General features: G+C 41.2%; 1 protein-coding gene across 3 annotated transcripts in view; it reads left to right on the top strand.

Moving 5' to 3' along the window:
- RBKS (ribokinase) overlaps positions 1-13,021 on the top strand; it is a 75,120-nt gene that overhangs the window by 41,401 nt on the left and 20,698 nt on the right. For all 3 annotated transcript variants that reach the window (XM_090280188.1, XM_090280186.1, XM_090280187.1), the window contains one exon: positions 2,546-2,734. In XM_090280188.1, coding sequence (XP_090136314.1) covers positions 2,546-2,734 — 189 coding nt within the window. The remainder of the gene's footprint in view (positions 1-2,545; positions 2,735-13,021) is intronic.

Genomic DNA, 13,021 nt, shown 5'->3' on the forward strand with positions numbered 1-13,021 from the left:
CATTCAGAATAGAAGGACAGAGAAAGTGTTTCCAGGACAAAATAAAACTGAAAGAGTTCATTAGATCCAAACCACTGTTATATGAGATGTTAAAGGGACTGGTTTAAAAAACAGAAGCTAGGGAGATGAAACAAAGGCAAACGAAACAGGCAACGAGAGTGGAAAAGGAACTGTGGGTACGGGAAGCATATTGGGGGGAGGTCAACAGGGAGGGGGAGTGGGGAGAGGGAGGGAGATGATATAGGAATTGGGGATCATGGTAGGAGGGAATGAAATAGACGGAGAGAGGTTGGGAGGAACTGTATGCACAACTAATGGACATAATCTAAAAGGGGGGGGACAACTGGAGGGAGGGGGGCCACCGGGTGGAGGGGAGCAGAGGGAAGGGAAATTGGCACAAATGTAATATTTTAATCAATAAAACACATTAAATCTGAAAAAAATAAAAAAATAAAAAATAAAAGAAGAAATCATGAAAGAAAAACACAAAGCAATGATATGTGAATATGAAAAGCAATCAATTTGAAATCTTGAAAATGAAAAGCAATAATTGAAAAAACTTAAAGCACTCATTAGAAATGTGGACACTGGACTGATACGAAGAAGGAGGGAATTGAAATAAAATCTTGATCAATTCTCACCTAGAAGCAGAAAACTCAATTCACCTAGAAAAAGGCACAGAAAAAAGTATTTTCAAATATTAAAGAGGAGTTTAGAGAAATAAAATGTAACTCGTGAGGCTCCAGCATAAATCTATAATAATTGGAGTGAAAGAAGAGAATGGAGGGAACTGAAGAGAAGCCACACTAGAGGGAAAACTGCAAAGTGTTTTCTAGGACCGAAGGAAGGTATGAGTCCCCGGATCAAAAATGCATTAAAAGTACCACATGAGATAAATAGACATAATTCTCTACTAACTTATATTTAATGGAACTGCATAAAATTAAAGACAAAAATATTTTTTAACAGCCAGAGGGGAAAAAAGACATTACATGTAAATGATAAGAATATCTAATGCTTCATTACTTGTAAGAGGGAAACATGGAAAAACCAAGTGTCCGTGAAAAAGAGAATAGATTTTGTTTCAGAATAGTATATTTGCAATGTGGACTACTGTGCAGTTTAAGGGGGTGGGGGAGCAGAGCTACGTTTATCAACACAATTTTAGTAATGTTAAGGAAAAACACATTACTAAATAATATATATGGAAATATCATTTACCTTCTTTAAATAAAAATATCTGAAGTGTATAAAGTAAAATGTTAAGATTTGTTAAAGGTGGATGGTGGGTACATAGGCATTTGTTGCATTATTTTTTATGTTCAAGATTTTTTGTTAAAAAATTGTTTTTTAAAAGGTTTTTAGAAACCACAAGAAATCAGTATTTCTGAAAACAGACCAACTCAACAGACATAACTGATCCCAGTAATGAAAATCAATGAAAAACTCTAAAAAAAAAGTGGCCTCAAAGCATAACCAAACTCATATTGAAAGGGTCTGTTGACAAGGAGATAGTTGAGTAAGGGAGGACACATTCAAGTTCATGAAACCTGTGCTCCTAGGAAAACTGAAGCCCAGAAGGCGCAGACACTGAGGGGTGATTCACAGGAAACAAAAAGGGGTCATCTGGGCATAATCCAAGCAAGCACAGGACGGGCTAGAACCATTCTTAGGAAGACAATACCTGGTTAAATTGTAATACAGAAAAGACAGAATTTGGTTATAAACCTTTTGAGTCAAAAAGTATCATAATTCATCTAGTGCAGGGATTTTTTTTCAGCCACTGGTCTCAGAACATAGAGGTTCCTCAGGGAAGCTGGAGGCCTGCCCAGGACATGAGGAAGCGGGCTACAACCCTTCACCCCTACTTCAGCCAGAGACCTTCTTACAGTATATTCTGGGAGCGAACGTTGATCCTGTGCGGGGCCCTCCTTTTATAAGCCGTTCATGCCCGGGGAAGGTCACAGAGTTAGTAAGTAGTGGAGACCTGAATGTCACAGCATTCGTTGCTTTTCCTGCCACATGCCAGTGCCTATCCTACCCTGCTTCCATCTGCTCTAGCAAAAACAAACAAAGAACTGGTGGTGTGTAAACACGGAACGCTGTAACTCGTAATATGAGTGAGAGAGGCATCATGGCTCAAGAGAGGCCTGGAGGAATTACGTCCTTCCATGTGAAACTTACAGGTGTGACTTCTATCGTTAAAGTCATTGGCGTGGCCCCTTCCTTTCTCCTTTTCTCCCTCCCCTCTTTCCTCTCTTTATTTTGTAGGATTCTCTTTGTTCTTCCTATCTCTCTATTATGAAACTTATTGTACATTCACACAGAAGAGCTGAAAAAGCAATACAATGAATACTCATGTACTCTTCATCTAAACAGGTGTTAACATTCTGCTATATTTATTTTTCTGAGCCAGTATCCAAGTTCTCTACTGCATTGGTTGTTATGCAAAATAAGGGAGACATTTTCTAGAAAAACAAACTTAATGTGGAAGTGGATCCAGTGTACTTTGCTCACCAATTTCCTCTCACTCTGTGTCTTCCAGGCTGAGATTCTAACCGGCCTCCCGGTCAGCAGCCCAGAGGCTGCTGGGAAGGCTGCCCTGGCACTCATGGAGAGGGGCTGCCAGGTCGTAATCATCACCTTAGGTGCCGAAGGATGTGTGATGCTGTCACAGTCAGAACCTGTTCCAAAGTACATTCCCACTGAGAAAGTCAAGGCTGTGGATACCACGGTAGGTTCTAAAATGTCAGAATCATTTTTGGCCCTTGAAATCATCATTTAATTACTAAGATACTGCACTTCAATTTTTGGATCATGAGGTAAAGGCGCCAGGAGGTGATATGGTAGAAAAGAAAAACCACCAGGCTGGAGAACCACCTCCTAGTTCCTCTCTGACCCACTGCAGAACTTCCTACAAGTCACTTCAGCTCTCTGAGCCTTAGTTTTCTCATCCATAAAACTGGAATATCAGTAAAATGATACCTGTATTACCTATATTCATTCATTCAATAAATACTTATATGCCAGTAAGTAGTAGGTGCTGGGGCTATAATGACGAGCAAGACCATCTCTGCCATCAAGAGGCTTAGATTTCAGACAATAAATAAGTCACCAGGTTTTACAAGCTTCACGTGGAATGAAAAAGCAAGGAGCGCTGGTTAGCAGAGCCCATTCTTTTAGCCAACAAATGATTAACAGCTGACGTTTAGTACACGCTTACTGTGTCTCTTCAGTATACGCCTCGTTCAAGCCATCCAATAATTATACAAGGTGGCTACAATTATTATCCTCACTTTACAGATTTAGAAACATGCTCAGGATCATAATGCTAGGAAGTAGCTGAGCTGGGGGTTCAAAACTAGGCCTGTGGGGACCCCACAGACACTTTGCGCATAAGGCTCTGTGGGAAGGACAAGCGGGTTAAGTGGACAAGTCACAGCTAGTTACAGAGCAGGGGTGAAAAGGAGACAAATTAGGAAAAAGACTCAGCGTCCCTCTAAAGCTGGGGAAATATAAATGATCTCTTTATGGTCTAGAATTCAGAAGCACTGACTAAAAAAGTAAGCACATGCCAAGAACACGAAACTAGAGAAAGAATAAAAATTTTAGAATTTTGATTTATAAAAACTGCTGTATACTTATTAATAAAATATGTTTTGATTTTTATGCTTAGAAAACACTTTAAAATGTGTCATTTATCCAAAAATGTAGCCTAAGAGGATCTGATGAAGTTTTGCATACGAATATGCTTTGAAAAATAGAGACGTGCAAGGCATGCTTTTATCACATGAAATTACATTGTCATTGCCTTTTTAAAATGTGCTTTATTGGGTATTTGATAATTGTACTTGATGTTGTTATTCTCTTCATATGTAATCATTTGTGAAAGCATTAGTTTTTTTCCTGTTTCGTCACGATGAACAGTAACCTGAATTTGAAAGGTTTCTTATTAGTTCTGAAATTGATCCTGCGTTAGACTGAAACTTTTCCAGGTCCTGAACCAAAGCAGAAGAGTTTCTTCTTCTCTTGCTAAACACTAAGTAAAGGGTCCTTGTGAAGACGCTGGACTCTGTGGGTTCTCGGAAGTGGCCTAGACTCAGTTCTCAGTGTCTGTGTCCGTCATGGTTCCTTTTGCTCAGAAGCACCAGAGGCGCAACTCACATGGGCTCACACAGAAAAGGGGATTCACATGGTGCCCATAGTTAGAAAGTTAGAAAGTATGGCAGGATGCGGAGGCCACCCCATGTCATCGGCACTCGCTCGCTCCATCCCTGCCACCTCCCTTGCCTGGCATGGACTTCGAGCTTTGAGCTCAGGCAGGTCCCTGCAGGCAATGGTTCGTGGCAGCTTCCTGCCCACACCGTGCCCCACATCATGTCCCCATCTCTGGTGTCAAATAAAAATCGAAGAACTCTTATCAGAGAATGGGATTGCTGGTCAGATGAAAACAACCCATGCTTACCACAGAACGCATGTATGGAATCGCACTGCTTGCGCCTGGGACGAAATGATGAGGGAACTACCCTGGGAAATGTTCAAATTAGAACCAATAGTAATAATCCGCAGAGTAATTTCCTGTGGAAGGATTGGATTTCACAGATCATGACTGATGACTGCTCTGAGCATCTTAAATACAGCGATGTGCACGAAGGAAGTTTTCACTTGGTGTTGTGTCCTTTCGTTTGGTTTCTTAGCTCTTGCAGTTAAGTTCTAGGTTTCAGGAAAGGTGAAGAAGCACAGTGAGAGTCCGGGGCAGGAGCCATTACTTACCACTCGGAGGCGGGAGATAGAAAACGGGGTCAGGAAGACCAGGGCACTGGGGCAGGATCCACTGGTTTTTTTCCGTAAAGGGCCAGGTAGTCAACTTTTCGGTTCACGAACTATATATGAACATGCTCTGTAGAAACTACTAAACCCTCTAGCTTGAGAGCAACATAAACTGTGTGCTTTTTGAATTAAGGAATTAAACTGGATTGTTTTAAGTTAATATGTTAATTAGAATCACCAGTGTGATCACTAGCACAAGAACTTTAAAAAAAAAAAAAGCCTACAATAAACAAGGGAATTAAAATGGTACACTGGAAAACACCTAACACAAAAGACAGTAATGGAGGAATAGAGGAATAAAGAAGCTGCTAGAAGATATCCTCCTGCAAACTGAGGGATAAAACTAAGACAGTGAAAGATCTGGGATCTGGGAGACAGGTGATGCAACAGCGCAGAGAAGTCAGGGGTGATGACATCAGGGATGACGAGGGAAAGGCCCAGGGCAGTAGCTGGGCAGCGAGCTCATGACCGTTCAGTCCAGATGAGAGCAGGTAAGGGGAAGGCTCTGGGAGGAATGTCTCCCAGGGGGGAAAAAAAAAAGGGAAAAGAAAGAAATGGTGGGATATTCATAGATTTGAATATGCCCAGAGATTTTTAGTTTTCCTGCAGAATTTAAGGATGAAGTAGTAATTAATATGTAGAAGACCAGGGATATTTCTTTTAAGAGGAAAATTTTTCCTCTAGGTCACCTGGAGTCTGAGGGGAAAAAATATGATTAAGTAAATATAATATCAGTACACCACAGGATTACGAATTCACAGTCAGAACAATGTAAGTGCCAATTATTGATTTCACCAAAAATGGAGATTATAATCATACTGTGAAGATTGAAAGAAAACGTGAGTGTGTATCTGTGTGCACATGGGGGAAGATAAGAGAACTAAATGCTCCTCTTCCATAGTTGAAAGTCAAGAGATAATATCTAAAACTGATTTTAAAAATAGCAGTATAAAGCATGTTACCAAAATAGAAGATAAAGACCAGGAGAAACAGCCAAAGGAATTGAAAATATTTGCCTCATGGAAGTGGTTGTGGAGAGAGCTGGGGCATTTGCACTTTAAGCCTTGTCTTTTTAAACTGGGTGTATGGATGGCTCTGATTCTTTTTAAGTGAAGAAACACAATGGGATACCATTTCATACCCAGTCGAATGGCTGTAATCAAGAAAAGATAATAAGTGCTGGAGGAGACACTGGAACCCTCAAACAGCGCTGGTAGGAATGTACAGTGGTGTAGCCCCTTTGGAAAACAGTCCGGAAAAGCTTCAAAAAGTTAAACATAAAGTTAGTTATAATATTCCCCAGCAATTCTACCCCTAGGTGTATACCCAAGAGAAATGGAAATATGTTCACACAAAAACTTATACACAAATGTTCCTGGTATCATTATTCATAACAGCCCAAAACTGAAAACAACCCAAATTTTCATGAACAAATGAATGAATAATCAAATTGAGGTATATACTGCGGGGGAGAAAGAAATTTTCCTTTACCCTTTTAAGTTCTTCTGGCTGCTCTAATAATTAACACGTTGCATACCCGGGTATTTAAATGCCTTTTAGAAATGAAGAGAATTCTCGCCACCCATACGCAATGTGTTCAGTCAACATGAGACAGAATAATAGAAAATAACCAAAATTAGTTACATATGTATGGGGACTCCACATACGTGAGAAGTTCTGAGACAGACAAAATGAGGTACACTGAGCTAACAATGAGGTAGGGCACCTTAGGGGCTTCAGGAGGGGAGAAGGTTCTTCATGGGATGATAAGAAGAGCAGATGTTCAGTAATTAGAAGTTTGTCCTGCCCTATAGAAAAGCCATGAAAAGTTATTTCTGATAATATCTCTTATTATGGGCAAGGACCCAAATTTAAATTCTTTAAGGAAGAGGTAAAATTTTCTCATGAGTCCACAAAGTCTTGATTGCCTTCAGCTTGAAATAATTCACACGCCAAAGCAGCCCGTCTGGGGAAGGCCTGTTCCAAACCCCTTCAATACATATAATAGAATATTATTCAGCCATGAAAGGAATACTGATACATACTACAACATGGGTGGACACCCAAAACAGTATACTAAGTGGAAGAAGCTGGACGTAAAAGGCTACATGATGTATGCTTCCATGTATACGAACTAGCCAGAATAGGTAAATCTAGAGAAACAAAGTAGGTTGACGGTTGCCAGAGTCTGGAGAGAGGGCATAATGGGAAGTGCCTGCTAATGGGTACAGGGTTCCTCTTTGGGGTGATGAAAACATCCTGGAATGGTGGTGGTTGCACAATCTTGTGGATACACTAAAACCACTGAATTGTGTACTTTGAAAGGGTGGATTTTATGGTATGTAAATGATAAAGTTAGAAAAGAAAGGTCGAAAAAATAACAAAAAGATCCGTTTAGGCACTTGGCTCAAGGATGGGAGCTCTTGTGATAAAGAATCCTCCATGTAATTGCTCCAGTGAACCTACTGCAGGGCCCTCAACAACCCCCGCTCCCCCCACCTCAGCAGAGGGGAGGTGACGTGGGAAACAAGGGTGGTATTTTCTGGGTGTAGAACCTCCCTTGGCTTTCTTATGCTATCTTTGTCCTCTCATCCAGCACTCTCATTATTGAAATTCTTGCCTATTCTGCGCACAACTGTTCGGCTTTGTCATACGTCTGATAAAGAGGCGCTAATTCACATGGTGAGGTGAGAAACTCCCAGGGAGGCATTTTGTTCTGATCAGATGGGCCCCTTCGCTTTTCCGTCAGGAGGGCATTACTTGCTCTCAGTCTCTCTGTAACCTTCTCGCTTTTCCCCTCCTCCTAATCCCTTGCAATACACATTTTTAAAACTCATATTGTGCAACCTAAATATATACAATTTTCATTTGTCACTCACACCTCAATAAACCTGGGAAAAACAGATAAGTACACCAGGGATGGTGGAGACATCTTCCGCTGGAAGGCCCTCTGTCCACAAGAGCCAGCCAGTCTGCCCCAGAAGGGCCGTCCCCCATTCTCCGTCAGTGCTTCTGCAGACGGCTGTATTCAGTTCCGCCTTAGCGTTAATAGTTGGATGTATCGCTTCTATTTTTACATCTGTTTTCCCGTTGTACTCGAGTGAGATGGTGGCAGTAGCTGCAGATGTCCTCAGCTCAGTTTGGAAGACATGACAGATGTGTCTCTTTTCCCACCTCTGTGTTGTCTGAGTCTCAGCCTCAAAATGACATGGCGCTCCATCCTCATTCCAGTCCTTCCAACCCGAAGGTGAGGGGCTTTGCCATCTTGTGTTCACGATTGCACAGAATAATCACTTCATAGCCAGAAGGACACACATTGAAGCACAGCAATATTTTAAGATTATTGGGCTAGTGTGATATAATGTGTTGTAACATTAATTATCCTTGGCCTATAAGCTCTGTAAAATTCTTTATATATAAATTGCTTTTCTGCATGTGAATGGTTATGTCCTAGAATCGATGCTGCCACTCTGGCTTTAAGCATTCAGCCCACAGGCTAAATCTGTCTTCTCAAGAACTACTCACTTTATAACAAATCGTCATCATTTAGGGTATATAAGTAAGCTGAGAGTCATCAAAAGCCAGGGGCATGGGGGATTCTCTTACTTATTCTTTACTTCCCTTTCTTCCTATCCGTTATATTTGAGTGCTGTAGTAACCACAGCTGCGAGTGAGGCACTAGCCACATGGGAGCCCCCCGGGACAACTCGGGGCTTGAGATTCAGCTCTAGAAATTGCACCAGTGGGAAGTTGAGATAGTTTCTATTAAAGTTTGTGCAGAAGCACTCATGGGATTGGGGTGACTGCAGGGCAGACGGGTTCCCCACAGCTTTCCAAGGTGATGTCTTGTACTCCCCTCACCCTGGGGTCTGCCCTCAGCCATCTGAGCTGCTCTCGAGAATAGGTTGCTATTCATACACCTCTGATGCTCTAGTCTTTGAAAACCAAGCATCTGAAGAGCCATTACTTCCAACTTGATGTAACCTTTCCCCACAACCTACACCTGCTTCCCGCCTCCAACCCCCTAACCAGTGGAAAGCCAAAGTAATATCGCCAGGTGTAATTAGAACCAATGAACGTATGCGCTCTGAAGGAGTGTTTCTCAACTCCAGCACGCTGCGATGCTTCTTCCTGCTTGGCCACAGTCTTGCTGACAGGACCGATGCATGGGCACTGCCTGTGTTAGTCTTTCTTCCTTCCACCCCCTTTCTGATAAAGACATACATTCTTTGCATTTTTTTTAATAATTAGTGTGGCTTCTGAGGCACATTTCTGTCCAGAAACTTCTGTTACAGCCAAGATGTTCAAGTGGCCTCTCACTGCTGACTGCCAATACTTGAAGGAGTGTTGGAATGGTAGAATACTGTGGGTAAAGAGTGGTAGACTCTTGGGTGCTGAAGGGGTAACTGTAAAATGATAAGGCTGACTTGGACTGCCATAGCAATGTGTTATCCAAGAAGTAAGTAACTGTTTTTCCTTCATATGTTGCCCTTAGGAGAACTAAGTGAGTGCCACTACTCAAAGTACCTTGGGAAATCCTCTTTTAGAAGTGCCTTGAGACCCTTGATCTCCTTTACCCTATTTATAAGCCTTTTTTTTTTTTATCTTTCTACTCATGAAATTAATACCTGCTTAATGTTCAAGGGGAGAAAAATGCAGATAACATAGAAAGGTATAAAGAAGAAAGTCAAATACTCATGATCCTACCACTTAGATGTAACCACTGTAATCCTTCTAGTGTCAGTCCTTCCACATTTTTCTGTGCACATTCATGCATGAATATCTATTAATAGAATATTTATTAATAGAAAAATTGAATATTTGCAATAGCAGAGATTACTCTGTGTAATTATGGGAAGCCTTTCCAACTCAACAAAATCAAATATGTCTCTGGAATAATGTCAATAGGCAATTCACTAAAGAAGAAATACAAAAAACAAATAATAAAGACACAAGACAATGTTCAACCTCACAAGAAATTAGGAATATGCAAATCAAAATAACAGTGAGATTCCCCTCTATTGCCCATCAGGTTGGCAAAGAATAAAGATTAATAAGGTTAAAGTCCAAGTAAATTGGAAAATGCATGCTCTCATGTAATTCTGGTGGGAGTGTAAATTCATACAAAGTTTTCAGAGGGCCACTTAACAGTTTCACTTTTTAAAATATACTTTCCCTTTAACCAGTAAATTGTCTTCTAAGAGTCTGTCCTACAGAAGTGCTCATATGTATAATATTTGTGCAAGAATGTTTATTTTGCTTGTAATAACCAATATTAATCAGAAAGATCTACATAATCATCAGTAGAAGGGAGTCAGATTTTAAGAGCATGGTGCCATTTATTTTAAAATAATTCTAGTTATCTATAAGTAAAAGCATATTTTAAAATCTGATAAAAACCCACCAAACTCTTATGATCATTATTCATGTAAAAAAGAACTTCTACATTACACTCCATATTTTTCTGAATTACTTGAGTTTTTCCACAACCCTGTATTTTTCATGTATTACTTTGAAATTTGGTGTAAATTTGACTTTAAGACATAGCGAAAAACTGTCTGGAGCCATATCTTGCAAATAAGATGGGTGATATTTTTCAAAAGGTGTACTGGGCATTATCCTCACAGAGGAGCCAGTGATTGGCCACAGTTTACTCTTGACCTCATAAAGAACCTCCCAAGCGTGCAGACTCTGAGTGGGCTGAGCAGCCCTTTGACTTCAGGTGACTTTAGAATGAAGAGTCTCCGATGCCAAAGAAACAGATCTACATTACCTTCAGATCCAGGGCTCTTGAGCCTCCTTAAGTCTGTATATTTCACTACATGCTTTTAACATTTTTTTTCCTTACTCTTTCTAAAAAAAAATAATTTCCCTCAAAAATATGTTACTTTATTCAGTTTCCCTTGGAAATATCAGAATAAATGTCAAAGTTGCACTTTCTGTTCATGACTCAAATGCACAGCAGATCTTCAGAGAAGCTTTACTCATGTTCAAGTTCTCTTTCTGAATGGGTCTGCTTCTGTAGCTCAGTTTAACTCTTCGGTCCTCATTTTCACAATTAATATATTGACTGCTCTAAACTTTGACTTTGTACATTTCTTGGTTTTTATTCATTGATGACCTGGAAGAGTTGTAAAAGGGGCCAGGCCACAGGAGATGTCTCATGTTTAGGTACTTAATAGTTCACGTGCTCTGTCATTCTGGGACTTCATATTTGAAACAGACTGAAGTGGAATGGCTCATGAGAGAGGAAGGGACATATGTAACACAGTCCTTTGGACTGAATTGTGTTCCCTCCAAAATTCATAAGTTGGAGCCCTAATCCCCAATGTGACTGACTGTATTTGGAGGCTAGGGCCTATAAGGAGTTAAGGTTAAATGAGTTTCTAAGGATGGAGTCCATATGAGGAATGTCCTTATATGAGAGACACCAGAGCTATGTGTGCACTCAAAGAGGTCATGTGAGCACACAGCAAGATGGCAGCCACCTGCAGGCCAGGAGAAGGGGCTCAGAATGAAACCTACTTTTTCAGCACCTTGATCTTGGGCTTCTAGCCTCCAGAACTATGAGAAATGAATTTCATTTGTTTAAGACCCCCAATCTGTGGTAATTTGTTATGACGGCCCAAGCAGACTAACATATACAAGAAAGCAAGTAAGTGTGTTTCAAAAGTGACCTAAAGTGAATACTGAAAAATCAGGTGTTCTGCAAGGAGAAACCAATCGGGTAAGAGCTAACAAGATCAGCCTAAATCACCTATTTGATGAAATATCTCAAGTGTTTTTGCATATGGTTTAACTGAAATCATCGGCTCTGGTGGGTAAGGGCAGATGATGTCCTGAGTTCTAATCCTCCTTTAGCCATTAACTAGCAGGCTGCTGTGGGCAAGTGACTCAGCACATTTGGGGCCCAGATGGTGCATCCAGACATCATGTGTCTGGAGTGGGGGATCTCTTAGGCATCTTTGACCCCTAAAATTCCTGATTCTTACAGATTCTTGGAAATGAGGATTCTTTGGCGAATAATGAAAAGCGGGCACTATTCTGTGCCAGGCACTTATGCTGGGCTCCGTGCGCTACCTCACATGTTCATAACAATCCTGCAAGAAGGGATTAATGCTCATTGTAGAGAGGAGGAAACAGGACTCCCAAAGGTAAATAGCCTGCCCAGAGTCATACAGCTGGAAACTTGGCAGAGCCAGAAATTGATTCTAGATCTGCTTGTCTGTCTGTCTGTCCTTTTCTAACACCCAATGGCGGCAATTTGCCTTGCCTTCAATCTCTCCTATTTGGCCTTCCAGCACCAACTTTCCTTGTCACTTGTCATGATAGATGCTGTTTATAATGGCTCCATTCATCTAGGTCTTCAGAAACTGCCATGTTTTGCAAAGCCATTGCTCGCTTTGTGTGGTACAGTACAGCCTCATTTAAATGCAATAATCCACGTATAGCCCTAAAAACAGAGCTTGGAACACATAAGTGCTCAGTGTGTGTTATTTCTCATTAGTAGGTCCCTATGTGTCTGATTGTTCAGTTTCCCTGGATCATTTGGGAGTAACAGGCAGCATGTACCAGGAGCTTGCATCATTCACCATTACGTAGAGTGGATATGGCTTTGACTCTGTACCTTACTGGCCGGAGACCCAGGTCCCAGTCCCATTCAGCTCCAGCAACTTCCTTTACAGGGCAGAGAGCTGAACAGTATGGGTAGCAGTGTGGCAGGATCATGCCAGTCCAGATATCATAGGTTCTGGCAAAGATCACACTCGTGCATTCTTGTCATTGAGTGACCAGACCTAAAAGAGAGGCGCACCACTCTTAAGAGACTACAGCCAAATCATCTTTTCATTAAACTTCTTCAAATGGGGGCCTGAACTGCTGAGGAGAGAAGCTAGGGGAAGGTAATTCCTCTTTTCTTAGTGTTCCCAAACTAGCTCTGTAGCTTAAGGGGGGAAAAAATCACTGCTCCTTCCCTACTTAGGGTACTCTTAGGCATCCTCAAGGTCCAGTTCAGAGTTCTTTTCGGGCAGCCCCACTGCTTAATACAATGGCATATATCAGTGGGCCCGCCTAAAATAACGCAAGAGTTCTGTTTCCTTCGGAGAATGTTAACTGGTGTGTGTGTGAGATCACTTAGCCTCACTGGGCCCCAGTGTTCTCGGGGGACAGAGGATCAACAGGCTCCCTACAT

The sequence above is a fragment of the Furipterus horrens genome, unplaced genomic scaffold, assembly GCF_987537825.1.
Source record: "Furipterus horrens unplaced genomic scaffold, mFurHor1.1.pri manual_scaffold_6, whole genome shotgun sequence".
NCBI lineage: Eukaryota > Metazoa > Chordata > Mammalia > Chiroptera > Furipteridae > Furipterus > Furipterus horrens.